Genomic DNA, 27428 nt, shown 5'->3' with positions numbered 1-27428 from the left:
CTGACTATCTAGTAATGTTTCATAATTACTGAACACTATATGGCCAAATGTCAGTGGACAGTAAATCAATTACCAATAGATAGATACAACAATAGATACCTGTTGAAAATCTTATTCTAAAACCAAACATAGGATGCTACAGTGCCCTCCACTCTTCTGGTTTCAGGCTTTCCACGAGAGCATTGGTGAGCTTGGCCCCTGATTTAGGGTTTTAAGGCCTGGCCATTGAGGGGTTGAAGTCAGGCTCCTGTACAGACCAATCAACTTTGTCCAAATCAAACTCATCCAAAATCATTTCTTTACAGACCTGGCTTTTTAAACTTGGGGTGTTGTTGCATTTAAACAGAACAAGAACTTTCAAAAGCTGTTGCCACAAAGTTGGAAGTCCAGACGAAAAGTATATATCGGGGCGAGAGGACATTAAGCAACTTGACAAGAGTAAGCTTGGTGTGTTAAATCTGCTTATCCATGAACCACCCTTTATTACTATTTCAACTAATGACCAAGTTGAGGAGTATCCCTAAGCTCAAGGCTGGTGTTGAGAGCTGTTTTTCACTGTAATGGTGGATCATTATCTAACTGCATCATCTGTAACCAGCCAATGGCGGGCTGCCTTACTAATGGGTTTCTCAGTGAGACAAAGCAAAGGATTTCAAGTTATTTCTTTCCACATGTCCGAACAGCCTTCTCATTAGCATAATGTCTCATTAATTCTGCGCCTGGCCTTGGTACTGTCTAATTCTTGCTTGACCCCATTTGAACTTGACTTTTTGAACCTGACTATGATAACAGTAAATGTTGTAAATGTGCACGAACTGTTTAATGTGGGGCACGTGTCTTGTGCTCGATGAGCTTCGCCTCTTTTGCTGCAGAAGCATGGAAGTGAAAACCCCCCAGGCTTACACAAAATGGAAATACACATCATTTGTTTGTGTGGAGCTTTTATGTATCATGAACAGCTTCTTCGTGGTATCGAGGACAGAAGGAAATCCTTGTGCAATCTTTTCAGCAGTTTTATCCATCTTGTTTGTGCAACATTTTCTCCTGATGTGAGATTTGAATGCAGGTCTGCAAAGGAAACCTTTAAATCTCTGCAACCTGTATGTTCTTTAAAGATGTTTCTCTCAACCTTTTGGCCTTACGTCCCCCCACAGCCCTGTCAGATGAGTAAAAGTATATTCCTTCACTGACTTCACCCATCGTGCCCCAGACCTGTACTGTGACTTTTCCGCTCTCTTGCCAATGGGTTCTCTGATGTTTGCCTCATCTAAGTTGAATTTACTGCTCCAATGCTATGAGGTGCTGTTTGTGTTGGTGAAAAAAACCTGCAGACTTTTCAGGTTTTGTGCACCAATACAACACAAGCTTTTATGTAGCTGTGTAACCCTACTCGTAAAAATCTTTAAAGTTTACAAGAGGTGTTAAATAGCAGCAAAGCTTTCACAGGATGTGGTAGTTGCCAGCTTTATGAAGTATGGAAGCTTTCATCTTAATTAATGGCAAAACTGTTATATAGTCCTGTAAATCTGACCTATTGAGATCGATAGATCTGTGTGATCATGAATAACAGTACTAAGGGCTTGTTGGTCTAGGGGTATGATTCTCGCTTTGGGTGCGAGAGGTCCTGGGTTCAATTCCCAGACAAGCCCTTTATATAGTTGCCTTTAACCTGAACAGAAGTACTTGTCATGTCTATTTAGAGATACTAATCCTTAACTAGCTGCTACTACCTGGATAGATTTTCATCAGCAAAGCACAGTTTACCACAAACTGACTAATCAGACTCAAAGTGTTCTTCTCTATTAAACAGATGAACAATGAACCACAGAATCAGGATACAAAGTTGTTTTAATTCCAATTTATTTAGATGTCCAACTTAAAGCTGCTATAATCAAAGTTTTAATATCAACAATGGATGAAATGATTGACTTTTGATTGATCAGCTGATCAGTTGATCATAAGCTTGGAGTTTTTAGCTGATGACTTTAGCTTTAATTTCAACAGTCGATCCCTTACTTTTAGCTAAATAGGCTAACTATTTCTGCATTATGCTAAGCTAATTATTCCAACTGTTTATCTGTTACTTTTAGCTTATCATTTTTGACTGATTATCCGATATATCTGACATCTGATATATTACTTTTTGCTACATTTCCACTTGTCTGCTTGCTTGCAAATTGGTTTCCATACACTGTCAATAGCAGCACATGGCTTAAGGTCTAAAAGTGACTCAGGTGCCTGATGCCAGTGAGCCGGTAGCTGGTAGCTCACTGGTTATTGTGACAATGAACTAAAGATCAACATCACACCAATTTGAATGCTTATTTTTCTCCTTAAACATAATTCTTTTTATCAACAGTCTTTCTGTGTACCTTGTGGCGTACAAGCACCCCTGTTAAGGAATCAGTGCTCTTCTGAAGGACATGACAAATCCAACTGAGAGGGCTTGTTGGTGATGAAATGATTCTGGCTTTGCATGCAAGAGTTACTGGGTTTGTATCCTGTGTGACCTCTTTCTCTCAGAGTTTTTGTGTTAATGCCTCTGATGCTCATAAAGGTTGAAACGGGCTAAAAACGTAAGCAGAGGCTTTTCTCTCAGCAGTCACATTTCTCTGTCCGTAATCATTCCAAGGAACTCCACCTCCTCTTCTGCCATCTTGTGTTCATTTTCAAAATCTGCTTGAGAAGACGTGATTAGGAGGAACGTGAAGTAGCTGATGGCAGGAATTAGCGATGGGGATATAATGTGAAGATATATCTGAGGCTGAGCCAATTTCCACTGCTTAGTATTCTGCTGTGTCTCCTCTCTTCACTACTACAGCTCACTTTGAGACAAGAGACCAGCTGACTGCTTATAAACTGCCAAGACACCACGTTCTTTATTACAAGTGAAATGAGGATTGTCTATGAACTGAGCCCTGACCAACTGCTCAGCAAAATGATCACCAGTGTAATTATAATTCTTTATGAAGAACAGGGTAATTACTCTGCTGCAGAGAAAAGCAGAGGTTGTCTGTATTCTGAAGTTTGCAAGCTCCCAAAAGTTTTTATTGATGCAATGTTTCGATGTGCAGGATTTTATGCCAGCTTCCTACTAAACCGCCACTTTTGCATTCTTGCTGAGAGTTAGTTGAGAGGATTAATACCACTCTCATGTCTGGATTCTAACTATGATGCTACAGCCAGCAGTCCTTCAGCTTATCTTAGCATAAAGACTGGAAACAGCAAGCCTGGCTGCTCAAAGGTTAAAAAAAATCTGCCCACCAGCATCTCGAAAACCTTGCTAAGAAATGGATCAAAAAACACAACATGGCCTGTTAATCAGTGAGCTATGAGCTGCTGTTTTCTTTGATGAGAAAAACTGCTTTGGAGCACAACTAAACACAGACTTCACAGCAGCTGAATAAATGTGATGCTGCACGTAAAATGATGTCGTTTGTCAGTGTCCAGTACATATGCATGAGGTAAATGTCAGCTTTATTAAGTATCAATATATTATTATTAGACCATTAGGTCTGTTGACGCTTAATCAGCAAATGATATGACCCTTAACAAGGGCTTGTTGGTCTAGGGGTATGATTCTCGCTTCGGGTGCGAGAGGTCCCGGGTTCAAATCCCGGACAAGCCCTTTGTTTGATGACCTATGAGCCTATAAACTAGAAAACCCATTAATTAACCAAAGATGCATCCAAGACCATCTCCATGTTAACTTTGGGCCAGTTGTGTCTACGTGCATCTACGAAAGCCAGTTGGTCGCTAAACCCAAACCTCAAGCTCGCTTATCGCATTCGAAGGAAGTATTAATAGATAAATGTATTCATGGATTAAAGAAATGTTTTATTTAATGCTCACATAACTTGTCCAGGAGGAAATTTGTACAATGTATTAAATTATTACATGAATTTAAAACTGGTGCCTGAGAACTTTAATCCCTGCATATTGGATAAAGGACTGGAAGGTAATTGCTCAGACAGATACAATATAATGGTCTCAATTGATCAGTAAGAGGAAAATGTCCTGCCAGTGATTCTTCAATAAGGGCTTGTTGGTCTAGGGGTATGATTCTCGCTTTGGGTGCGAGAGGTCCTGGGTTCAATTCCCAGACAAGCCCTTTGTTTGACTGTCGTTGAGCAACAAAAAAGCACATATGGGATAAGTGAGACTGTGATTAGAAGATACATGAGCACACATGCACCACTAGAGCAAAGATAACCTCTAGGTGCTTATTGAGTGTGAAGGAAATGGTCAATAAACAGATTAACCACCACACCAATAGTTTAAACAGACAGAGAATCAGGATACAAAAGAATCTCCTACTTGATCCTTAAAGCTGCTATAAGAAATATTTTTATATCAACAATGGACGAAATGACCGTTACATGAAAGAAGTTAATCACTGACAAACTCTAATCAGCAGCCAACTATGTAGCTACTGAGTTTTATCATCTTTCAGTTTATCGTTTTGGTTTTACAGTCTGTAGCTTTACTAGTTATAAAACTTGTGGTCACAAAAACTTTAAATAGATGCTAGCATTGCCCCACATCTTCTGGATGTGTAAATTCTGAATTGTTTTCACTGCCCCACAAATTCTGTTCATTTGCCAAACGCTCACAATACATGGGAGGAAAATCTGCATTTATATGTTCATGTAATATTTTATTCTAAAATGACATAACTCGTGACAAATGTCAAAAACATCTTTATTTAAAAAAAGTATACACAGTTCGGGACACAAGAATTCATTCATGAAAATCAGTAAGATGGTAAAAGAATGCTTCCTTTACTTTCTCAGACTGAGCGATTCAACAAGATAATTTTGTCTTCATATTCAGTACATCTCACCAGTGACCACATGCCATCAGAGCCTTTTAAGCTGGTGTGTATGGTCTTTCTATACACAGGAAAATGAAATCATCTCAGTATCATACAGTAACTTTGGCCTGTGTTACCGTGTGGACTGCAGGTGTGGGAACCAGAGAGGCAGTCAGAACAGAAAAACAAGCCTCATAAAGAAATAAATAAGAAAAATGTGCTTCCAGTGGTCCATGCAGACCTTCTGCAGGGAGTGTGGGATAAACAATGTGTAGAAGCATGTTGTGGCTTTGTTATCCGGTCAAGGACTGAGGGAGGGGCTCTGGGTGGCTCAGGCAGACTGCTGTGGTGCGACTCAATCTAAAAAGTGTTGAGAGCCTCTGGGGGTCGATGCTGCTGAGCCAGCTTCCCGTAGCCGCCTCTGGCTGGGTCGTAGTCCTGCCTGTACTCATCTCTCACCTGCACAAGAAAGGAAAACACAGCCAGAAGGCACAGATAAACACACTTTCATTAGTGTAGCGGACAGGTCTTAAAGTTCCATACGGATAAAAACAAGCTTGTATTTTTCTCCAAAAATAAGCCAGTTCAACAAATATTTATGTTTCCTTATTTACACTCCATCAGAAGGTGCATTGTGTAGTACTTAGGGCTGCCCCTGACCAAAAGGTTTTCCATTAGTGGTCATTAATTCGAGGAATCAGTTGACTAGTCTTCAAACATTGATATCAAAATGACTATATGACGATATTTTTACATCCCAGGGCTGAGAAAGAGTGTTACAGGTACCTTTGGCAACACTGTGCTACATTACAGAGAAGACACTTAGCCTGTCTGTGGGCTACAGTATGAAGTATGAAATACCAACAAGAAACACAAATCAAAAACAGACTAAATAAGAAGCTTGGCCTGTTTGCTAAAGTTAGAAGCACAAAAGTCACAGACAAATGACCAAATTAACAAAACAAAAAAAATGCCCTGCTTCTGAAATGATCTGAAGCAGCTCAGGGGATGAACAAAACTAGTCATCACCTAATGTCCATGTGGACTATTACTGGACTAAACTGGACGTGATGCACAGTATGTTAGATTTGTTAACAGCATAACACGCGCTTTCATTCTTCAAATGCCATTTAATGGTGATGCCGTCTCTTAAAAGGCCGTGGTTAATCATGCATAATTTATTTTGGAAGTTATCACTTTCTAAATATCATACTGGCGCATTAAAATGTCATGATCCAGAGTATTGATTTTCTGAAAGCCATTGCCTTGTTGTACGCTATATTGTTTTCCCAGAATGCCTGTATTGCAGGAAACCCTAAACGTCTTCAACATGAAGGACAGAAAAGACAGGCGAGCAGGAGACGCTGAGGATCACGAGGACACAACCACCCGGAGGGATGTTTGAGGTCTGCGGGGATTTATAATCAAATCCGGCACAGCATAATAAGATACATGTTAAAACAGAGACAGTCGTTACTACAGTCACTGGTCATCTGTTCCCTATTTTGGTGGAGAATTTTATCGTGGGTCCCTGCTGGTTCCTGGCCTCCATTTTATTTGATTTTGTACAATGTGACTTGTCTGGGTTGCTTTTAAAATGAGCTAGAGATGAACTGATATGGATTTTTTTTTTAAAGCACACACACACGCAGTTTTGGATTCAGGCTGCTGATATGCAGCCTGTTTAAATTGAACTACATTCTCACACCAAAATAAGCATTCAGTGTTTCCCACTGAGCTGTATCTCTGACAGGGAGGAAATATGCATTTAGCCCACAGGATATTAAAACACTAAACTGATATTCAACAAAAACAATATATTCATCAATATGCTCGTGAAATTGATCAAACTGTTTAAAATTACACTTGATTTTTTTTTTAGACATCGTTACTGTGGAGTTTTAATATATCCAATAGTCATAACATTAAAAAAAAAATCTTGATAAAGATCCCTTAGAAATGTTTTATAAAGAAGTGCGACAAAGATACATAGTGAAGGAGATATTTTACACTTGTCTGTGCCGTCTAGTGGACAAACTATGTGATGTACTGCGCTCTCTAAATGACCTCTAACCTAGTTCGGCATTTCTGTACTTCAGCTACTTTTTACTTGATGGTGTTGACATCTACACCATTTACACCAACAGCAATACACCTGCATTAGGCCAGTATCAAACGATATATTGGCCTCACAGTCTTATTGGTCTCTCTCTACCTAAGACCAATTCAAGTTCGGAGCTTCCTATTAGATCTCCTACACAGCTCCTTTAAGCTTAAAATAAAAAAGGTGGTACAGTTCACTACATGCTGTCCATCCTTTGAGAGGCTGACTGTACCAGTAATATCCATTTTTAAACACTTTTAACGTTGTTTGACCACATAAAAAGATGTGACGACATTTATACTGAGTGCATTGTTGCATTTCATTTTCCAATGCATCATACTATAAGAAATAAGCACTGAATATTAAAAACAGTGGAAAACACACAGTTATGCCACAGCTATGACTAGTAATTGGTTTAAATAAAGTTAAGGAATGAGTGCTTTTGATGTACATTGTTACATACAAAATCCTGTCAGCACCTACAGCGGGATAATTACACATTCATTTAAGTACTTAGAACAAATGTAAGAATCCACACCTGTCCTCCAGATTTGCCGCGGCCGTACTGCCGTCCCTCCTTGAAGCCTGCGTCCCAGTCCGTCCTGATGATGCGGTCATCCAGTCGTGTGCCATTAATGAAGCGCATGGCATTTTCTGCACCTATACGTGTGTAGTATCTGGTACGGCGGGGGTTAAGGGCTGTCACAGGCTCCTCGAACATGCACACACATAATGCTATAGTGCTAAAACCTGAGCTCAGCACAACGCGTGGTACATTGGTTGGTAAGCAAGCAGGCAGATTGTTGACTTTAGTCTCATCTGTATAAAAGGATACTCCACGAAGCAGAATCCACAGGCCGTCTTCTTGACTTTGTCCAGCCCAATGATGATGCGCTTGACATCTCCACTTTTAGAGAACAGCTCGTGTACCTGATTATCGAGTTACAAAAACAACAGACCAAAGTGAGAATGGTGTAAGAGATAAGAAGATGCATTTGGTAAACATTAAGAGACATCCTGGAAAGATTTCTGACTGTGATAAGAAATAAGACTTTTAAATACAGAATGCAAACAGTCACAGCACTTTAGAGGCCTGAAAATAAAGTCACAGGTCAAAACAAAGTTGAAAAGCTAGCAAATAATAAATTATTTAGGAACCCAAAGCCTCACAGGACTCTATCTGGTATCCTACTACTATATATAGTGCTAATGGCAGTGTGTCCCACCTGCTCCTCAGTGGTGTAGAAGGACAGATTACCGACGTACAAAGTGTGGCTCTGCTTCAGCAGCTTCTCCTGCTCATAGCGGTTACCCTGAAAAGACAAGCAACATTAAATATGTCAGTGAGTACAACTCTCAGGGAGCTCAGGACCCTGATCGGAGCTAAAGACGTGGTCAAATGTGGACGCTCCTACGCTGAACAGTAAGTTCCGACATTATAGATAACCGAGATAAAGCGTTACCGCCTGAAGACACTTGTGAAAATGTGTAATTTAGACCAGCCTGAGATAAATCCAAAAAACACTGATCGATACAACACACGAGCTAAAAGCTTTGTTGTTTGCTAACGGTTGCTAACTGCTAGCTAGCTGACAATGTAAACCGTTGTGTTGACGTTTAAACCCTCTGGTAATGGCTTTAGTTACGGCTATTTCCGCACTTACCTTAAAATGTTGATCCCTGTATTGACTAACATCAATGTAAGAATCACTAGTCAAAGCGTTTAATTTAGCAGCCATTGTTGAGAAGTCGCAGACGAGCGCTCTCCAGCTGCCGAGCTGCTCGAACACCGGAAAAGACTCCGTTAGTTCCGGTTCACGTGTCCGTCCTTTAAAGAGCTCCGGGTGGAACATGTTGTAATCCACATCTGCATCATACATCCTTGTGGCGCACGTTGTCTGCATGTTCTTCATGTATGTTTGTATGTATGTATATTCTTTTTGATTTATTTTGACGCTGAATAAATAAATAGATAAATAGGAGCCACGATAACTTTAATTTGTAATTATTCAAACAGTACTTCACAAATCTTAACAATGCTCTCCCGCATCTCTCATACAAACTTGCCGACGTTTGATCGAATCGCATCAATAAGTCTTGTTTTAAATGTGTGAACTTTACTGCTAAATATACCAAATGTCTAACTATCCTTACACGATTTATTATAGTGCCAATGTGAACACTCAAAATAAGTCACACTCAACCACGGAAAAAGGAAAAAAAAGAAAAAAAATTAACATATTCGACCTCAAAAACAACGAAATTGACATATTTTTCACTCATTAAGATTTTCAATATTTTTCTCTTCTGCTTCTATAAATTGTACTAAACCATCAGACAGCCTGAGCACTGAGTGGCTCTGCTCAGTCACGTGACTGCTGAAGCTGGAAGCTGAGCTGAGATGTGGTGCCACTCTATTGGCTGCTGACAGACTGCTCCTCTTGTTTGATTTACCTTTTGACCTTTATCGTATTTCCCTGATTTTTTCTGGAGATTATTTTTTTTGGATACTTAACTACTATTAGGCTTATATAAGATGTGTTTGGACATTTTTTATATATTTGGATACTTTCTTTTTGATTAAACTGCTTTCAATATATTTGTCTCTGACCACATGCAAAAAAAAAATGTTGCTCCTTACAGCATGAAAAAAAATGTTAGTGCAGAAAACCTGATGATTACGTGTTCCAGTGCATCTGTAGGGCTTCATTGCGTATCTAGTGGTTGAGTATCTCACTGCACAAATCAGACATGACAGACAACTTTAAAAGTGTTAATAAAAGACTTTATAGACTGCACTACCCACCTTTGGGCCTACTATTCAACATACATGAGACATACAAAGGTATCAAACTTCTTTGTTTTGTTCCACAGTCAGGGGGTATTAGTTACAGCTACGATCTCTAAAATACACACGAGAAGCAAAGAATAACTAGAAAACATGTTTTCTTGTCCAACAAAACCACTTCAGACTGCAAAGTTTTTCCAGAAGAAAGGTCAACATTTTATTACCATAAATCAAATACTTGAAGTAAACAAAAACATTTATCCTGATGTGCTCCCTGCCTGATGTCTGACATAACAACCTAATATTTTAGTGAAAAGAACGTACAGATATGAATAAACCCACTTAGAAACCACAGAAAATTATTAACAACAATGAGATGAAACGGCACGGCACGACTTTATCATCAGCACAGCCAAATACTGGTCTTCTCTGCACACTGTCAATCCTACTAAAGTTTACCAAAGACATACAGTCAGTGCTTGTATCATATAATAACAGTCCAATAAATCAGAGCATAATAGCCACTTTAAAAGCCATTGAAAGGAGGAGAGCGTCTCCGCCGTGGGTTCGTCAACTCTTCTCCCAGATTTGCCGTGTAGTCTTCATCAGAGGTCAGACATCTTCGCTTACTGCTGCAGTAGCTGCTGGAACCTAAAAGAAAATCACAGTACAAGAAGCGTTCGTGTCGTTTTAAAAACTGATCTGCACTTGTGATCCGACACATTGCGGATGTGAGTGCCTCCCGTGGATGTTTCACAATAAAAGCCACCCCGCGTTTTCCAAGTAGAATGTTTTTAATGTGAAGCAGCAGCAGTGAACAATAACCAGAGAGGCTACTATCAACAAAATAGAAAAATTAACAATAGTTTACATGTGTGCAAGCATTTTTTTTTTCTGGTGAAGCCAAATTGAATCCAGTGAGTCAATGGCAATTAAAGAATGTAAATATATTTAATGGCTATTTCTTACCAACTAGAGCATCAATAGAAGCAAAAATAGGGTTTGATTTCACGATCCTAGTACAGTTTGTCTGAGGTGGATCCAGCTTTATTACCTGATCTTGATGTGTGTGCTCTCAGTACAAATCCAGCTTTAAGGCCTTAGTTATTTTTAGCTAATGTTTAGTTTAAATAGTGCATGTTGCAAAATAAATTGGCAGTAAATTAAATTACTTCACATGGAACCTTTCTCCATGCTTTAGTCCAGGTATGATGCACATAATGCACAGAGATGGGGGGTATGAGGAGGACACTTCTTCTGCCTAATGTGCAGAGCAGGCCCATGCATCACACCAGAGCACACCACCACCACCACCACCACCACCACCATCATTGCAGGCAGGTTAATCAGAGGCCAAGTGGCGCACAAACCTCTCACAACCTACGTTTGGAAAGTTGCCTTCTTTGCCTCGTTTTCTTCATCAAAGCTCGGATCTCCTCTCGATGCTGAGCAGCTCCACCTCGAAGATCAGCGTCGCTCCTCCGGGGATCTTGGGGGGGGCTCCCCGGTCTCCGTAGCCCAGCTCGGCGGGGATGACCAGCTTCCTCTTCTCGCCCTCGCACATGCCCAGCAGGCCCTGGTCCCAGCCTTTGATCACCTGGCCGGTGCCCAGGGTGAAGGTGAAGGGCCTGTCGCGGGGAATGCTGCTGTCAAACTCGGTGCCGTCCTCCAGCTTGCCCGTGTAGTGCATGTTCAGCACGTCCCCTTTGCGGGACTTGATGGGGCAGTTGTCCACTCGCTTCTTAATGCCGATCTGCAGCTTCTTCTTCTCGGCTCCGCTCACCGCCGGCGGGCTCAGAGACAAAACGGCCACGGCGAACAACACTAACACCCGCATGGCTGCAGTCCGCTCACACCTTACAGCTGATGGAGGGTTTGGCTGGAGGAGCAAATTTTGGGGGATGAATAAGGGAAATGAGCCGGGAAATCTGTAATCAGAGCGGATGTACGTATGATATGACCCCGGAAGTATTTTACCGGCTGGTGTTACCTACAAAAACGTCCGGTAAGCAGAGGAGCTGAAGTTAGCCTCAGATTCACAAAAAAAAAAAAAATCCCTTTCTGATAGCTATTTTAAAATGTTTTTATAAGGAGCATCTATACAGTTTATGTACAGCTTGATGCACTTGTACTTCATAATTTACTCCACTACCTTTCATAATAATATATTACACCTTTTACACCATTCCATTTATTTTACAGTAATAGTTACTTTGCAGGTTAAAGCTTTGACTCAAAGAGACATGAGAAGCTCATAAAATACAGTCCAGTGAACCCAAGTAAAAAAGCAACATTAGTTCTACAACATTAGATATTATTTAAAGTGTCATTTTCTGATACGCAAGCAATATTTTTAATGATACTTCATCCATCACTAATGATATGTGAGAAAACTCCATCTGGAAAAAGCTAGTAAGTGGACCTTTAGATATATTATTTCACCCCCAGTCAGACACATTTCTCTGTGCTTTTTCCTCCACCAAGATCTCTTTAAACTACATGTGCATCAAAAACCACTTCAGGATTGTCAAACCTGAGATGCATTGAGCAGCCAGAGCTTAAAATCCCATATCAATTTAGGGAAGCCTTCACTGTATTTGTTAAAACTGTTACATATAATTATCCAGACCAAGACAGACTGATGTAAATTATTAAAATAAGAAAAACACCATTAACTCCAAAGGAGATCATTCAGATTTTGTAGGGTAGTGTGGTTGCATGAAATACTTACTCATAGTCAGTGTATTACCTAAATAGCTTTGGCACGCTCCCTGTTTGGCACAGACACTGAGCGATGGCCACCTAAAAAAAATCAAAATGACTTTAAGTGAATGTTATATTTAGAATATTTTCACAGCTTTAAATTGCCGTCAGACTGCATTTTCTCTCTTCGCTCTCCTCAAAGCCACCAGGCTCCTTTGACAAAATGAGTAATTCAATTGGCTAGTTTGTAGACCAGAAACTCTCTTGTTCTGTGATGTAAAATTACTGGATTTGTCATCAGAGTCTTGCAGCATTGAAAAGTGCAAAGAGAGAGAAGACGACTCGGAAAGAACAGTCTGATGCGGCTAAAGCTCTGAAAATATACTAAACATTGCATATTTAATTCAAATTTTTAAAATCTATTTCTTAAAATTTAACATAAACTAATGTTGATGTCGTTCTTTATGGATCATAGAGCATTTAAAAAAAAATCCGAATTATCCCTTTAAGTTTCATTGTCCAATGGGAAACCAACTTCAGCCTCGTCTGTTATAGTCTGTTATATCACCCGCAGCAGCCTAGCGGTCACCTCGGCCAGCTCAAGTAAGTCAACTTTTTTTATGTGTAGCTGTTGAAATTTACACCACAACCGCAACACACATGATAATACAGGCTATTACCGATAATTTTAGCTGAATAACGGTAAACTTTGGTGTCGTTACAGGCTGAATTACACGATAGTTGGCCGTGGCTGCTGGTTAAGCTAGCTGGCTAAGCTAACGCGTCTTCCTCGACAGAAATGCTCGCCCGCCTGTTATACAACCTCCTCAACAACCTCCATGTCGTCGAGAAGTTGGCCGAGTCTCGGCCGATTCGCAGGGCGGCTCAGATCACAGCCTACGCCATCACCAAGGCTCAGATAGCCGGCCGGGACGCCTCGGAGCGGGCGCTGCGGTCCCAGACGCTGCGGCAGGTCCGGGAGGAGGCCGGCAGAGCCCCCGGTGACCTGGGAGAGGTGGGCAGCCGCCTCCGGAGGGTCAGAGACACGTTTGTGAATGAGGTGAAGGAAGGATGGAAGGACGGATCCAGACAGATCAAGAAGTAAAGAGGACAGACCGGCTTCTGGGCGTTAAAGAGACTGAGGATCCAACCTTTGGGGGCCGATCACTGACGAGCTGACAACATCTCATGTGTTTATAACCTCAGCTGACTGCTGAACAGATGAGGTGGTGGATCACTGCAGGTTTTTGTTCAATATAAGGAGGTGCACAATGACCTGTAGTCTATGGCCAGATAATTTATGATAAACTAAATAAATTCACTGTTTTCACTGTTTCTGAGATGTCAGGGGCATTTGAAGTGTTTGCTTCATCTTTCAGAAAGCTTGAGGAAAAGCAGGAGCTGTCTTGGGAAGTTAAAGTCAGCTGATCGTCTTGCAGGAGAACAAAACTCCTGGATCCGCCTTTTACTGATGGCCTCTTCACATTAATCTGTGATGTAAAACCACATCCTGGTAGTTCAGCTAATGCTGTCCTGACAAAAGTACTGTTTTTCCATTTCCCTCTACCCTGACTCCAGTCCTGCCAAAGAGCTTTTATCAATCTGCACAAGAAGTTGTTGGTAATTAATTTTACTGGTAACAAAATGTAAATATTAAGAGTGATGTGTGTATAGACAAGGAGTTCACCACTCTGTTGTGACTGTATAAATAAAAGTTATAATTTAAAACAGCACTTTGACTGCTAGTCAGTAATAATATTCATTGATATGTTGACTCGCACGACATACAGCAGGATTGAAGGGAAAAAAAGTTGGAAACTACACTTTCCAAGGTTCGATGTTTGATCTTAAAAACATAGTAGTGTCCATGTGAATGTAACCTCTGACGGGCTGTAAGAGAAGTGGTGTTAGACCTGCAGAGCCAGGAGGAGTGAAGTTCACAGTTCACTGGCTTCAAGCTGTAGCTTGACAGACCTGAATCAGTGGAAAGAGCGTAAACAGATAAGAGGACGTTTTTACGGCACTGATTCAGCATGTAGTGTCCTCTACCTGCCTGTAACTGTCAAACACATGTACAGTGAGTGTCACTCGTTGCTCCATTGGCCTTGACACAAGTACTGCACATTGTACTGTCCCGTAGTGCTGCACTGATTAATCGATTATGTAACTATCAGAAAATGATTCTGCAACTATTTGTATGATTCATGAGCAGGTTTAAGTCATTTTTCAGGCATTTTATTGCTTCAGTGTTACAAATGTGAGAATTATTTTTTTGTCTTTGTGTCTTCAGAATTGAATGTAAGTTTTACAAGACTACAAAGACATGACATACTCATGACTGGACACGTCGCCTTCGGGTTTTAATTGAATTAAATTATAATAAGTATGAATAAATTCTGATTTGGCTTTTCCCACTGTTTTCTGATGTTATTAGAAATAATTAAGAAAATACAAGATTATTCAATTACAAACATAAATTGCTCCAGCTCCACTTTCGCTCTGTTAAAAAAACAAACAAAAAAACAAATCAAATCTTGTTATTTGATTTTATTTTGGTTGCATTTTGTATCTAAAAAGCCTAATTACATGTGTCTCCATGTAGAAAGACATTAGAGGAGGTTTAATTTCCGCTACAAGAGGTTAAAAATAGTTGTTGCAGCCACAATAAACTTATTCTAATGCTCATTTGACACAGTTCATCATTCAACATGTGCAGAAAATGAATACATTAATATCAGGAGAAATAATAGAAGAACTCAGCGGAATGCATTTTGCAGTACACAGCTTTATTTCATTTAAACAAGCACAGAAAACAGCTCAAGTGGGCAGCTTTATGTAGCAATACTTGTGCAGACGCACTGGCCTGGCAACTAAATATTAGTTACACGTTCCATCATTTCACACTGAAATAAATTTCTATCAGGAGGAAGAGAAGGCGTTCGTTTCTGACAGCATGAGTCAGTACATATACACTGATATGGCACCTGAACTTCATATAAAAATAAATCTCTCAACATAGGAAAATACACATCCAATCAACATTTTAAAACAGCATCAAGCAGCAGGAAGCACAGTCGCTATAACAACTGGTTTGTTTGAGCTAAAAACAGGAGAGAATTTCTGGAGTGAGTTGTGCGACATTAAGCTAAATCCCCTCCCAAACCAAAGTGGAGTCAATTTTCATACTCACAAACAAAACACAAGCTAAACAGCTTCTTTTAACTTTAACTGTTGGGATGACATTAAACAATTAAAGCCTGTTGTCTTTCTTCTAATGACACAAACTCCTCTTTAACCACCCAGAAGAACAAAAACTCATTCACTCTCCAGCACAAGCCAACAGGATGTTATCTCAATGTTCTCCCCAAATTCTGATGAAACCTGACCTGTGTGTCACTCCAGTTGTGTCCGGATGTATAAACTGAAATGCTGAAAAGATTTGAGAAATGGCTGCAGGCATGAGGTTCGCTGACCACCTGCTGCTATGAAGCAGTTCTCATCATAAAGCATCAGATTAGTAACAATAATAAACCAGCAAATGACATTTCAATGTCCAGCTGCAAGCAGGCACGATCGGAAATCAGGTTCGACCAGATAAATTTAACTATTCATCTTGTTGATTTTTAGATATTTGAGGAGAATACATGAAGCAGACAGCCTATGGACAAACACCCAGTCACTCATCATCGCACCATCCCCAGCACAGCTCTGTGTGGAGGCAACACTAGTGCATATTCACTGATATGGCATTAGCTTATAGTAGAAACACAGCCCTAGCAAATGGGGGGCAGTGTTCAGTAGTAGTACTCACAGAGCCAGTGGCAGCAGAGCAGAGCAGCAATCTGACTTCTAGATTCACATGATGTCTTTGAAAATGGGGGAGCAGGTCTGGGGTCACTTACGCAGTTACTTAGACTCAATACATTGTTAAAGCTATAAGGGGGGGGGGGACGCTTTAAAGTGTTTTTTTTCTGTCGTTTAGTGGTTTTGTACAAGAAACGGGATGTTAAGGGTTCAAAAGTAAAATATCTCCCCATGTTACCGGTGTCACTGCTCCTTTAAGGAGTCTATTTACCTACATTACATTCTTTTTACCTCTACACATGTCGACAAGTGTGTTAATAAATGTTATTGAACATTATTTTTCATTGCTGTGAGCACCCCCCTCTGTGGTAAAATCAGAAGTTAAAATGATCTGTTGGTCATGTGAGCTTAAAAATCAGATTTGGAGAGACGGGGACGCGTTGCCCACTAAAGCAATGTAACAGGTGGCAGCATACACACTGATATGGCAGCTCACCTTCAGTAAACAAAGTGGCAGCGACACCCTCCCTTTGGGGACTAACTCATCTCTCTGCCACGAAAAAAAGAGACATTGTGCTTCACTTGCTTCAACACTTAGCACCATTTAAATCCAAAGGCAGTTCCAACATGCCATCCTCTCGTATATTAAAATAACAAACACTACAATCAGGTAGAAACGACGCAATTTGGAGATAAAAACACAGATTCAGGGATGGAGGGAGTGGGTCTCCAGGAGCGTTAAGAGGAAGGTTAAATTCTGTAGAGAGGCCAGAGAGGAAGGTGAAGGTTGCAGGAAATGTATAGAGGGGAGGGATGAGGAGCGGAGAAAATGGGGGAGGGATGGGGGTGGGGTGGGAGCAATGGCAGGACGTGATATTGTGGCTTTACATCCAAAGGTGGGTCAGCATGACGCCGTACAGGGCCATCAACAGCAGCCATACCGACGACATCACTGGAAGAGGAAGAGAAATTGGGACATATTAAAGAGGTCGTACATAATCTGACAAAGTGGTCATTTAATACAACTGAGATAAAGTAGCAGATTCTTTAAACTGTGTCTTCAAGTGTCTTCATTTTCCTGTTGTAATTCATCAATATGCCCACCATTTTCTGTCCATCCTTATCAATGAATGTGTCAGATACTGCTAAAGTATTTCTGACAAAATTTAGGAGTGTGAATTAGGAGTGCACTCCAGCATTATATGTAATTCTATAAGTACTGAACTGAACTTCTTACCAGAGCAGTTTTACAGTGTTAAAACAATAGTCTGACCTTTAGAGGAATATGATTTTACACTTTCTTTCGAAAGGTTGGGTTGATACCACCCTCATGTCTGTAGGAGAACAATGATGCTGGAGCTAAGAGATGGTTCGCTTCGCACAAAGAGTGGAAACAGCTGACCTGGCTCTATAACTACATCCCATTTCCAGTGTTCATGTTAAGCTAAACAGCTGTTGGCTATAGCGGTGGGAATAAGAAGAACCTGAACTTTTCTACCTGTACTTGATGAGTTACACTCCATGTTGACCAGTGAGTCCATGTAGCCCTGGCCCAGCCACTCCTGGTAGGTCTTTCTCTCGCCAACACCCACCAGTCGAATGGTGGAGTCTTTGAAGATGAGATCAGTGCCCTCGTAGTCCTGTGAGTCAAACATCTTGAAATCAGGACCTGTGTCGCTGCCAAAATACGCCTACAGGGATAAAGAGAAAATGAATTATCACCAAACTGACCAACAAAATGGATTTCCTCCGTTCCAGTTATCCACTGACTCTGATTCAGTTCACTCTGAAATGAAAATAAACTTAATACACTTATCTGAGAAAAATATTGATCAATGGCAATGAACATTTTGTCAGATTCATATTATTATTATTATTATTAAACACAGTAATCCTGTAGTAACCTGGCATCTTTTAGAAACCCCCCTGATGGTGTGTTCAAGGACACATCAGCTTTGAGAGTTACTCAACTCTACTCAACAACACTTATGATCGGGGACAGGCAATAATTGTGCCTGCATGTTTTTTTGGCTTAAGTATGGATAATATAAATTCTTGCACAATCCTAAATGGAGACTTTTATTTTGAAGAATGTGAATTATCAAGTACAGTGTTCTATCTCCTATTTCTCCTACAAAGTGCTGATAATGTATTTTTGTGGGAGTACAAAGTAATGCTAATGGTATAGCACTCATTTTAATTTATGCACTGCATGTGTGCCTGTATGTGCACCTCTGCTGGCTTTATGTCCTCTTTTTGTTGTGGACTTAATACAGCAGTTATGCTATGCTAATGCTGATGCCTTGAGAAATAAATAACCTTGGAAAGTGTGGTCCTTGTCCACCACAACACAACGTAGAGGTACACCCACAACTGACACTTGCTTTATTTCTTACTGAAATAATAGATGATAATATAATAATAATCAGTCACAATTAGACTCTCACCTGTGCACGGTCCAGGAGTCCATAGACTGCGTGAATGTTGGTGTCGGGCCGTACCATTACAGCGTGGGAGGGGACCCTGGCCAGGTGACAGTGTCTGTACTGTGAGACCTCGGCTTTACTGTTGTGAGAACACAGCAGCTGGAAATCTGTCGACAGGAGATTAATTGCCCACGATTCACCATTGTTACCTGAAGAAAACACACAGAGTGAGGCCATTAATTATGTCCCTTGAAAACCACGAGACCCCCTTAACAGGAGAATCTTGTATCTTGGAGCTACTTAACTTGTTACACTTACCATCAGTATTTTGGAAGACAGTTGAATGCTTGACGAAAGCTACATCTCCATCTCCACTGGCCAGACACCTGAATGGACAAATGCATGCTTCAGTGCAAGTAGCACAAGTTCAAGTAACTTTTCTATTGGAGTTAGTGTTAGTGCTAAGTTGGAGAAGCTATTTCAGGCCCTGATTCGTTTTTCTTAGTTACAGTTGGAGAACTTCTACAGCTTGGATCGGCATGAAACATTTTTGGTGGAATCATCATTACACATGGTGAACCACTGCGTTAGAAAATGTCTACTTCTTTGACCAAATGTGGAAGCATGTGCATATAAAAACTTCAGGAGAGAAGTTAACTACAACTCCAAAGGTGCATTTCAGCAAGAATCATCCATCACTGAGCTATAAATTCTGTTAATATGCGACGCTGTCAACATGTTAAAGTTGAATATTAAATATTGAGACGACAGAAACACAATCTCAGGATTAAATCAATCCAGTCTGAGGCACTTTTTTTCATCAAAAAATAGGAATGATTAAAACTGGTGGTCATAACATAAACCTTCTATAACAGCATATCTTTGAAATAATGAATTCTGAAAACTTGAGTAAAACATGAAATCCTGACGATGAGCAGGGGTTTGGGTTTGGTTTTTAGTACCTAAAGGCGCCGTCGTATCCATCGTATATGTCTTTTCCCTTCTCACACTTGTCCTTTCCCGAGCCGTCTCCCTTACACAGATCACACAGGTTTTTAGGGTAACCGTGCTGGTTGGCACCTGGTACGCAGCTCTGCTTGAAGAAGCCTCCCACCGCTAAGCATCATGGGAAAATGGAAATAGAAAATGTTACACATGAAGTTTAGCTTACTAGTCATGCAGAGTACTACTCAGCCCATGACGTGATGTTAAATGTGTGTATTTATAATATACTTTGGCTGAAGAGAGGCATCAACATATTCTTGACTTTCAGGCACTAATGTGTTATAAGTTAAGTCAGAGATATTGGAAAAGATTCCCAGTCGTAATTATAGCTTGGACGTTGGTATGTGTGGTATCTACCACAAATCCTTTAAGGCTCTGAGGCTTGAGTTTAAATATTTCAATGTTTATCAAGTTTCATATTATTTGGAAAAAAACAAACAAAACACATATCATAACACATCTGCAGTATGAAAATTAAGAATACTGCTAAAATATTGTGCCTTATAATCAACCATTAAATTGACAAAAAAATGAATCAGCCATTTTGATAATTCATTAATTGTCATTAATCATTAAAGTAAAAATGTTAGGCATTCTCTGGTTTCAACTTTTTACAGTAAATGAGAGGATGTGCTGCTGCTGTTCTAAATAAACAGATATAAACATCTGGGTTTCTTATATTTACTAACTTTCTGTATTTGATTGATCTCTATGAGTTCTGAATGCTCCAGTTCACACCTCTGCTACACACACACACACACACACACACACACACAGACACTCCCACACACCAACATCACACTGACCTTGGGGTATCTGACAGTGCCGAGGGGTGATCAGGCCTCTCTCCATCAGCGTTGCCACGGGAACGTTCCAGCCAGCTGTGCGACCATATCCGGTGTGACAGGAACGACGGTCACGCAGGTCGTCAAGGCTACGGATGTCTTGGCTACTCTTCTTCACCACCGCGACTGCATAGTACATTGATCCATCCTGGTCGTCTGGAGAAGGAGAAAAAACAACCTGTATCTGATGTCTTTGAAACGATAATGTGCGACTGTATCTTTGTTTGTGTGAGTCTATCTTGTGTTTTTACCTGTGTAGCTCTCGCCGGTAGCAGGGACCAAGCCGTATTCTTTGCCCGCTGTGTAGATGTAACCTCCATCCAGGGTGATGGCATCGGCCTCCTTGTTCTACACAAATATGATGCCAGAGCTGCTTTTAATTTAGTTGTCAGAGTTTTCCATGAGAATATACCAGTGTGCCCAATATTAGCTTATCACAGAGATGTTGGTATCAGCACATGTTGGCTGACGGTATCAAGAAATTGTACTACAGAAACTCTAAATATGTGGCAGAGGTGGGACAAAGTCTGATGCCTTGAAGTAATCTTTGTGTTGACTTTTAAACAAGTCATTATGGGGACTTATAATACGTATATAATACATTTACGGAAAGAAATATGCCTGCTCTATGGTCATATGGATGGCTGCCTGTCCACTATATTAGTCCAGACTGAAATATCTCAACAATTAAAGGATAAAAATTAACTTTGGTGAAGACATTCATTGTTCGCAGAGGATGAATCCTACTGATGATCGTGATCCCCTGACTTTTCCTCTACTGCCAATATCGGGTCAAAATAACTTTGTCCAATACTTGTTTATGACCAAATAGCTGCAAAACAAATGGCCTCTACTGTGTTTTCTGTTTCGTGCTAATTAGCAAATGTTAGCATGCTAACAAACTAAATTAAGATGGTGAACATAAAAAGTACTTTAATCTCTCTCGCTCTTGTGTTTTCCCTTCATTTTAAAAAGTGTTTAATGTTTTAACTGGAAGTGAACGGGTGCCACTGTAGCTGTTCTTCAGACTCAATAGGAAACATCCGCTACCTTGATTTTCCTCATGCAGTCAGTCACAGAGTCCCCGTGAACACACTTGACGGCTGGAGTTAGACCTTTACTTTGGAAGGCCGCGCCCATGCTGCCACACTTTTGCTGCTCTCCGCTGGACACTACACACCACCGCAGAACATCTGGGATGTTTATAGATAGATGGATGAGTAAAGAAGGAAAGAAAGGTAGATGCATAGCTAGGTAGGTAGTAGCTGTAGGTCAATGTATTTAATATGTAATGCTTATTCAGACATGTGTTAAGTGAAGTGAGATGTAGATAGATAGATAGATAGATAGATAGATGTTTCACCTTCAGTTTTACAGTCCATGGCTCTCATAGCATTGTAATAGAAGCGACCCATCCAGTTCTGGGGGTCGTCTGACTCCACCTCCAGAAACAGGGCGGATGTATTAGAGAAGAGTACAGATCCTCCTCCATACGATGCAGACGAAAACATTGGGAAGTCTGACTTTTCCTGCACACAGAAAGTTACACTCAATGAATCTCACAAACAGAACAGTACATACGAAGCTCTGTTCGTATCAGCACGTGCCTACTGAGGTGACAGGTGGTAAATGAGGCTTTGACACTCACAGGATGTCAAACTGCACCTCCATGACTACAAACTGAAAAAATAAGACTTGTTATAAAAACAAGTAAGGGTTGTTTGTGGGGTGTCATCACTGTGAGCTGCGGGGACGTACCAGGCCTTCGACCAGCATGTTAAACACAGCAGAGGGAGTGACATGATTGCCGACCACAACCCCACGAAATGGGACGCGGACCAGATGGCAAGTTTTCCACTGAGAGACGGGAGCTCTGGTGCCGTCACGACACAACAGCTCATAGTCCGATGACAGCAGTCCTTGTGTCCAGGGTTTGCTTGGAACTAGTTGGGGAAAAAAAAAGGTCAACTAACAGACATGGCAACAAGCTAAATGGAAAGTGTCTGAATGGGTCAGTAGTTACTTTGATAACCAACTAATTACTGACTATCCACCTAACTAAGAATTTACCATTAATGTTCTCCTCGACAGTCGTGTGCTTGATGAAGGCCACATCTCCTGCAGCTTCAACCAGACACCTAAAGAAATAAAAAAAAAAAATAGGAGACGCTGAGAATTAGTGGTGCAAGCTACTTGCAGAATTTCACATCAGTTGCTTTGAAAGTGTTTGTGTTGCTCAAATCCAGTTTTCCCATGAAACCTATTATGTCACAGAGAGGATGCTAACATGCTTTGTCCACGTCCTTCCTTGGTATTGCCCTGCATGTGTTTTTAGAAATGCTAACTGTGTGGTAATGTCAGCCAGTCATCAGGGACCACCACAATCCCTTTTTGTTCAGACATTCATGGTGATGATGAATCCCAAAAACTTTGGTTCCCTGACTTTTCCTGTTGCGTGTGAGTGTAGAGTATGACTGTGTGTTACCTGAAGGCTCCATCGTAGCTGAAGTATCTCTCTTTGCTGCTCAGTTCACATTGGTGCTGCCCACTGTCATCTCCTATGCACAGCTGACACAGAGACGGAGGGTTACCAGGCTCTTTTGATCCAGGCACACAGCTCGCCTTGAAGAAATCAGCCACACCTGACCACACACACACCAAAACACACATGTCTCTCCAGCTTTTCCAGCTCCAGCTTTTGTATGTACAGCCTATATAAGTGTGTGTATGTGTATGTGTGTTTCCTACTCTGTGGGAAGTTACAGCCCATCACAGACATGTAGCCCTGGTCTGTGAGGTATCCCACAGGCATATTCCAGCCAGCTGTTCGCCCTTTCCCAGTGTGGCAACTATTTTTTCCTGCCAGGTTGTTGATGTTGATGCCAGAGTTTGCTTTCTTCACCACAGCAACTGCATAGTAGGACGCACCGGTTCCTGAGGCAACAACAGCACAGGTGTTAACATGCATGTGACACGAAGTTTTTTTGGACAGCTGCTGGCTCTGTGCTCTTATTATCAGGGAACGGGAATTTACTGTAGGAGATCAAAGTGCGGACAGCTACCCCTGTTTCGAAATATCTCACATGTAGTTCAGAGATTATAATCAGTGTCATAGGTGTGATAATGCAGAACATGCCTCCATGAACTTGTCTCTCGTCTATCATAAACAGCAAAAATAACTTAAGTCAGCGTGTCATCACTGGGATAATCTGGGGTACCAAGCACCAAGTCACACTAGTATTACAGTAATAAAGTACATTTTTCCAATAAAAATGCTTTCTGTCAGATGTAGGACATTATAAGGCTGAAGGGAAGTTTTACACAATAAGAGATTGACATATATTGGAATTAGAACTGTTAGACATTTTGGAAAATTTTAACAATTTCTTTGCTTTCTTGCAGAGACGACAACTTTCTCACGTCTGTAAGATAAATACAAATCGACAGCTAGCAGCTGGTTAGTTTAGCTTAGCACGAAAGACTTTGCCTTTGGAATGAGCAAGTCTAGCTGTGTCCTCCTGTTTCGGGTCTTTGTGCAAAGCTAAGCTAATGGCCATCTGGCTAAACTTCGCATTTAGGGTAAAGAAATTCATCTTTTCATCTAGTTCTAAGCAAGAAAGCAACTAAAGATATTTCCCAAAATTCCCTTAAATGTTAAACATTAAAACAACGTATTAAATGAGCTAAACTGTCTTTCTTATGTTTCTTTCTCTTTTTCTTTCAGTCTTGCAGAGAAAAAACCACCCATCAGATAAGATTTTCAGTTTATGGTTAGATGTATAAGTGCCTATAAAGATATGTGGTAATCTGTCATCATCAGTATCCCTTCGCTAATTATACTTTTCAAGCAGTAATTGATGGGACTGTTATTGACTCTTGTCTCCTTGGCGCTTCGAAAAAAAGGTTTGGAATGACTTACGATCAAACTTTGATTCAGTGGCAGCCATCTTGAAAGAAGCAGTCTTCCCCAGGCTGTAGATGTCGGTGCCAAGCATGGACAAAGCATCTGCCTGTTTTTTCTGCAGAGACACAGCAAACAAAGAGATGATATTATACTTACCCGGGAGTTACAACAATACCCTTGATGTTAAGAGCTTCAATAATTAAAGACTTGCATTGCATGAAGCACGTCTTCATACAGTGTTTAACAAGTTAATTAGCTGTCCATGTAAGAGAAAATGTTCTGAAACAAGACAACCACATCTTATCTCTCAGAAAATAAAAGAATAGTCAAGTAACAATAGGCCAAGTTTAAACAAAGCTAGATGAGGATTGTCAGGCTGAGATCCACAAGAGATTAGAAGATTTAATACCACACTAACAAATACCAGATTCATAATTCATAATGTTAATACTTGTGTTTCACTCCTTGTTCTGCCTCTGGTAACTAGGACATCCTGTGATCAGATCTTTATGGTTGTCATAAATAACCCAGTGTGATAACTGTATCACTTGTTAACAGGTTTATTGCCTTGTTATATGATGTCTGATTGTGTTATAATGAATGCAAGACATTTAAAACAATATTTGCAAGCTATACAAAGATTTAGTTCAAGATATGTTCAATTAAAGTTCCTGTTGTCTGACCTGTAGTTTCTCAACACAACCCTCGACTGTCCCTCCTAGGACACATTTGAGGTACGGACGGATATTGACTTCGGTGAAAGACTGCGACATGGCCAGACACTTCTTCTGTTCTTCATGTGAGATGGTGCACCATCGGATGCTGCTCTGGCCAAACACTGACAGAGAGAGAGAGAGAGAGAGACAGACAGAGGCCATTCATCATTCTCTTATTAATCTACTCCACCAAATGGCTCACGAAAACATCCTATCATCTCAAATATCCAACAACTATGACTGTGTTCTGCCTTAGTACAGTTTATATGCAACCCGTGACAAGCGGCCATGAGTGGACATTTATCCGCCTTGCTTACCTCACAAGCTAAAAAGGTTGTGAGCCAGCATGTGATGAATAGGATACAGTACACCTACACCTTCTGTTGTCTAATCACAGCCATGATACCAATGCAATAGGTTGAGGTCAACAGGAAAAAATACACTGGTTAACATGCTCAGACTACAGTTCTGATGATGACACTTTGTCTATTGCCCTAAAAACTGTTATAGTTGTATGATGTGTTACAGTATCTTCACCAACAAGTTACTGACAGACTTAAATATATTTTAGTTAATAGCCAAGACAACACACACACATCTTTAATATCTAAAAACGTTTTGTTAAGAAATAAATCAGCTCTTACCAGTATGTAGTATTAGCAGCAGAGCTCCTAGTGTCCTCCACATGGCCATGGCCTCGTTCTCTCTTCCTCTCTGTTGGGTGAAATAGCCTCCTTTTCCTTCTCTTCAGCTTTATATATGATGACTCTGGAATCAAAGTCCAACTTCTATCTCCAAGACTCAGCTTAAAGTCCTCCTGTGAATCTCAGATGAGGCAAATATGTTTAACCTTTTACAACATCTGCAGCGTGTCACTCAGGAATCACAAGACTCTCAGCTCCAGTAGCTCGAGTTTATGAAGAGCGCCTCCTTGGTGTACCTGGCCTGACACGTCTCTGCTGCTGCTGCTGCTGCCTGGCTGCAGGCCAAAGCCCGGACAGAGAGGCCTTTTACAGTCAGAGAACCCCACCTCTGCTTCCCACTCACTCTTCTCCTCCAGTCGTGTGGTGCTTTTCCACTGATGGGCAAAGGGCAAGAAGGGATTCAGGCCAACACACAGTGAGGCTGTTGGGCACTGACTCACTGCTCTGGCTGCTGAGAGGAACAACAGGAAACAGGAGTCTGTTTACCTGCTACTTTTGACCTTGTGTCTGACTTCTAGAAGTATTTCTTATCCTGAACGGAACAAGTAGGCTGATGGACTGACTCTCAATAAATCCTCCAAACGTCTTCAAGAGTATGAAGAGTGTTACACATCAAAAAGAGATGTTAAACTCTCCCCGAACAAAGCACAGAGCCTAGTGTTGTAGAAGAACGTAGCTGCTGCCTCATATCTGATTAGTTTCAGGAGCATTATAGTACAAAGAAAAGAGTCTTACTAGATGCAGAATGACTTTATAGCATTTGGCACCAGAATTCCTTCCATTTTATTTGTTTAGACAATGGAATTATTTCAAACTTCTGTAAAACAGGCTCCTGCACCATGAGGCATCTGCCAGATGGAGGCTGCAGGATATGAGGATGCATGATTACGATAATAAAACATTTCTGCAGACATCTGGTGAAACACAGGAAGAAGGCTTTATCATGAAAATATCTTACCGCACTAATTACTCAAAAACAAACACTCCCAAGCATGAGCGATAAGAATAAAGAAGCAGTGAAAGTGCTGTATAATGAACGATGAAGGCAACAACATCAGCTAACATCCCTGGTGTTAAAAACTAGACAATTTTAGAACATGAAATGAGGCGAACTGTTACGCTGCCTTACCCTTCCAGTGGTTTCATCTGGAAACAATGATTATATTATATAGTTATTGTAATGTGATTGCAGAAATTGACATTGTAGTTTGCTTGGGGAGGCAGATTACGTAAATACTGCTGCTAACATTCACAAGACACAATGTGACGGCGTGAGGATGATGACATGGAGGTGACGGCCAAGCTGAGGTGTCAGGACGGGGCTGTTTTCATTTCCAGGAGCAGTCAGCACTGAACAACAGCTGACCCGAGAGCCTGCTGAGAGAAAGTTATGAGCTCTGCACATTACAGGTTGCGGAGACACCTCGAATCTATTTATCTTTACATGTAAATGTTAAAACAGCAGATGTTGCTGCCCCACACATAACTCACTGTAGGATCCTCTGTCAGCCCAACTGAGCTTTTCTTATGGTCAGCAAGCTCCTTGTGTGCATCAACAGCAGTTTTATAAGATCTTTACAGACCATAACAACGTGTGTGAGTTTTACAATCATTTG

At 40.8% G+C, this 27428-nt stretch overlaps 4 protein-coding genes and 3 non-coding genes across 10 annotated transcripts; 4 read left to right on the top strand and 3 right to left on the bottom strand.

The window, feature by feature from the left end:
* Positions 1–1577: 1577 nt before the first annotated feature.
* Positions 1578–1649, top strand: trnap-ugg (transfer RNA proline (anticodon UGG)). The gene has a single exon. It is a non-coding gene; the product is annotated as a tRNA-Pro (tRNA).
* Positions 1650–3556: 1907 nt separating this feature from the next.
* On the top strand, positions 3557–3628 carry trnap-cgg (transfer RNA proline (anticodon CGG)). The gene has a single exon. It is a non-coding gene; the product is annotated as a tRNA-Pro (tRNA).
* Positions 3629–4039: 411 nt separating this feature from the next.
* Positions 4040–4111, top strand: trnap-ugg (transfer RNA proline (anticodon UGG)). The gene has a single exon. It is a non-coding gene; the product is annotated as a tRNA-Pro (tRNA).
* Positions 4112–4705: 594 nt separating this feature from the next.
* Positions 4706–8703, bottom strand: ncbp2 (nuclear cap binding protein subunit 2). The gene is made up of 5 exons (XM_070832435.1): positions 8582–8703; positions 8144–8230; positions 7753–7847; positions 7456–7594; positions 4706–5272 (listed from the first exon to the last, which is right to left on the bottom strand). Exons 1-5 carry the CDS (start codon positions 8654–8656, stop codon positions 5174–5176), a joined length of 495 nt encoding a protein of 164 aa, XP_070688536.1. The 5' UTR covers positions 8657–8703; the 3' UTR covers positions 4706–5173.
* A 977-nt stretch (positions 8704–9680) lies between these two features.
* On the bottom strand, positions 9681–11632 carry fkbp2 (FKBP prolyl isomerase 2). Of its 3 annotated transcripts, none has more exons than XM_070832217.1 (2): positions 11090–11632; positions 9681–10356 (listed from the first exon to the last, which is right to left on the bottom strand). In XM_070832217.1, the coding sequence occupies exon 1, from the start codon at positions 11540–11542 to the stop codon at positions 11126–11128; it is 417 nt and encodes a 138-aa protein (XP_070688318.1). In that variant the 5' UTR covers positions 11543–11632; the 3' UTR covers positions 9681–10356; positions 11090–11125. The 3 variants fall into 3 exon arrangements, with proteins under 3 accessions (XP_070688318.1, XP_070688319.1, XP_070688320.1); XM_070832218.1 differs by having other exon boundaries at positions 9681–10349; XM_070832219.1 differs by having other exon boundaries at positions 9681–10346.
* Positions 11633–12970: 1338 nt separating this feature from the next.
* LOC139203027 (protein NCBP2AS2-like) lies at positions 12971–14188 on the top strand. 2 transcript variants are annotated; one of them, XR_011584368.1, is made up of 3 exons: positions 12971–13011; positions 13133–13634; positions 13788–14188. XR_011584368.1 is itself a non-coding variant. In XM_070832657.1 (2 exons), exon 2 carries the CDS (start codon positions 13208–13210, stop codon positions 13511–13513), a length of 306 nt encoding a protein of 101 aa, XP_070688758.1. In that variant the 5' UTR covers positions 12971–13011; positions 13133–13207; the 3' UTR covers positions 13514–14187. The 2 variants fall into 2 exon arrangements, 1 of the variants encoding a protein (XP_070688758.1); XM_070832657.1 differs by having other exon boundaries at positions 13133–14187.
* A 2894-nt stretch (positions 14189–17082) lies between these two features.
* Positions 17083–26201, bottom strand: meltf (melanotransferrin). The gene is made up of 16 exons (XM_070831949.1): positions 25753–26201; positions 25076–25230; positions 24408–24507; positions 23237–23422; positions 22974–23130; positions 22559–22626; positions 22247–22431; positions 21852–22017; positions 21539–21681; positions 20740–20836; positions 20450–20644; positions 19601–19754; positions 18957–19024; positions 18660–18847; positions 17711–17903; positions 17083–17164 (listed from the first exon to the last, which is right to left on the bottom strand). Exons 1-16 carry the CDS (start codon positions 25799–25801, stop codon positions 17097–17099), a joined length of 2172 nt encoding a protein of 723 aa, XP_070688050.1. The 5' UTR covers positions 25802–26201; the 3' UTR covers positions 17083–17096.
* Between the last annotated feature and the right edge of the window lie 1227 nt (positions 26202–27428).

Source organism: Pempheris klunzingeri, chromosome 6 (assembly GCF_042242105.1).
Source record: "Pempheris klunzingeri isolate RE-2024b chromosome 6, fPemKlu1.hap1, whole genome shotgun sequence".
In the NCBI taxonomy this organism is placed as follows: domain Eukaryota; kingdom Metazoa; phylum Chordata; class Actinopteri; order Acropomatiformes; family Pempheridae; genus Pempheris; species Pempheris klunzingeri.
Note: the sequence above shows the minus strand (reverse complement) of the source record. Positions and strands in the feature narration are given on the sequence as shown.

Bases quoted from the DNA above. Each gene is read 5' to 3' on its own strand.
- LOC139203027 (XM_070832657.1), top strand. From the start codon at position 13,208: ATGCTCGCCCGCCTGTTATACAACCTCCTCAACAACCTCCATGTCGTC.
- meltf (XM_070831949.1), bottom strand. From the start codon at position 25,801: ATGGCCATGTGGAGGACACTAGGAGCTCTGCTGCTAATACTACATACT. The intron at 20,645-20,739 runs GTAAAAACACAA...CTCCTTCTCCAG, and splicing joins TACCGGCGAGAGCTACACAG to ACGACCAGGATGGATCAATG. The intron at 18,848-18,956 runs GTAAGTGTAACA...TGTTTTCTTCAG, and splicing joins TGTCTTCCAAAATACTGATG to GTAACAATGGTGAATCGTGG.
- fkbp2 (XM_070832217.1), bottom strand. From the start codon at position 11,542: ATGCGGGTGTTAGTGTTGTTCGCCGTGGCCGTTTTGTCTCTGAGCCCG.
- ncbp2 (XM_070832435.1), bottom strand. From the start codon at position 8,656: ATGGCTGCTAAATTAAACGCTTTGACTAGTGATTCTTACATTGATGTT. The intron at 8,231-8,581 runs GTAAGTGCGGAA...TTGTCTTTTCAG, and splicing joins ACAGGGATCAACATTTTAAG to GGTAACCGCTATGAGCAGGA. The intron at 7,848-8,143 runs GTGGGACACACT...CTCGATAATCAG, and splicing joins TCTACACCACTGAGGAGCAG to GTACACGAGCTGTTCTCTAA.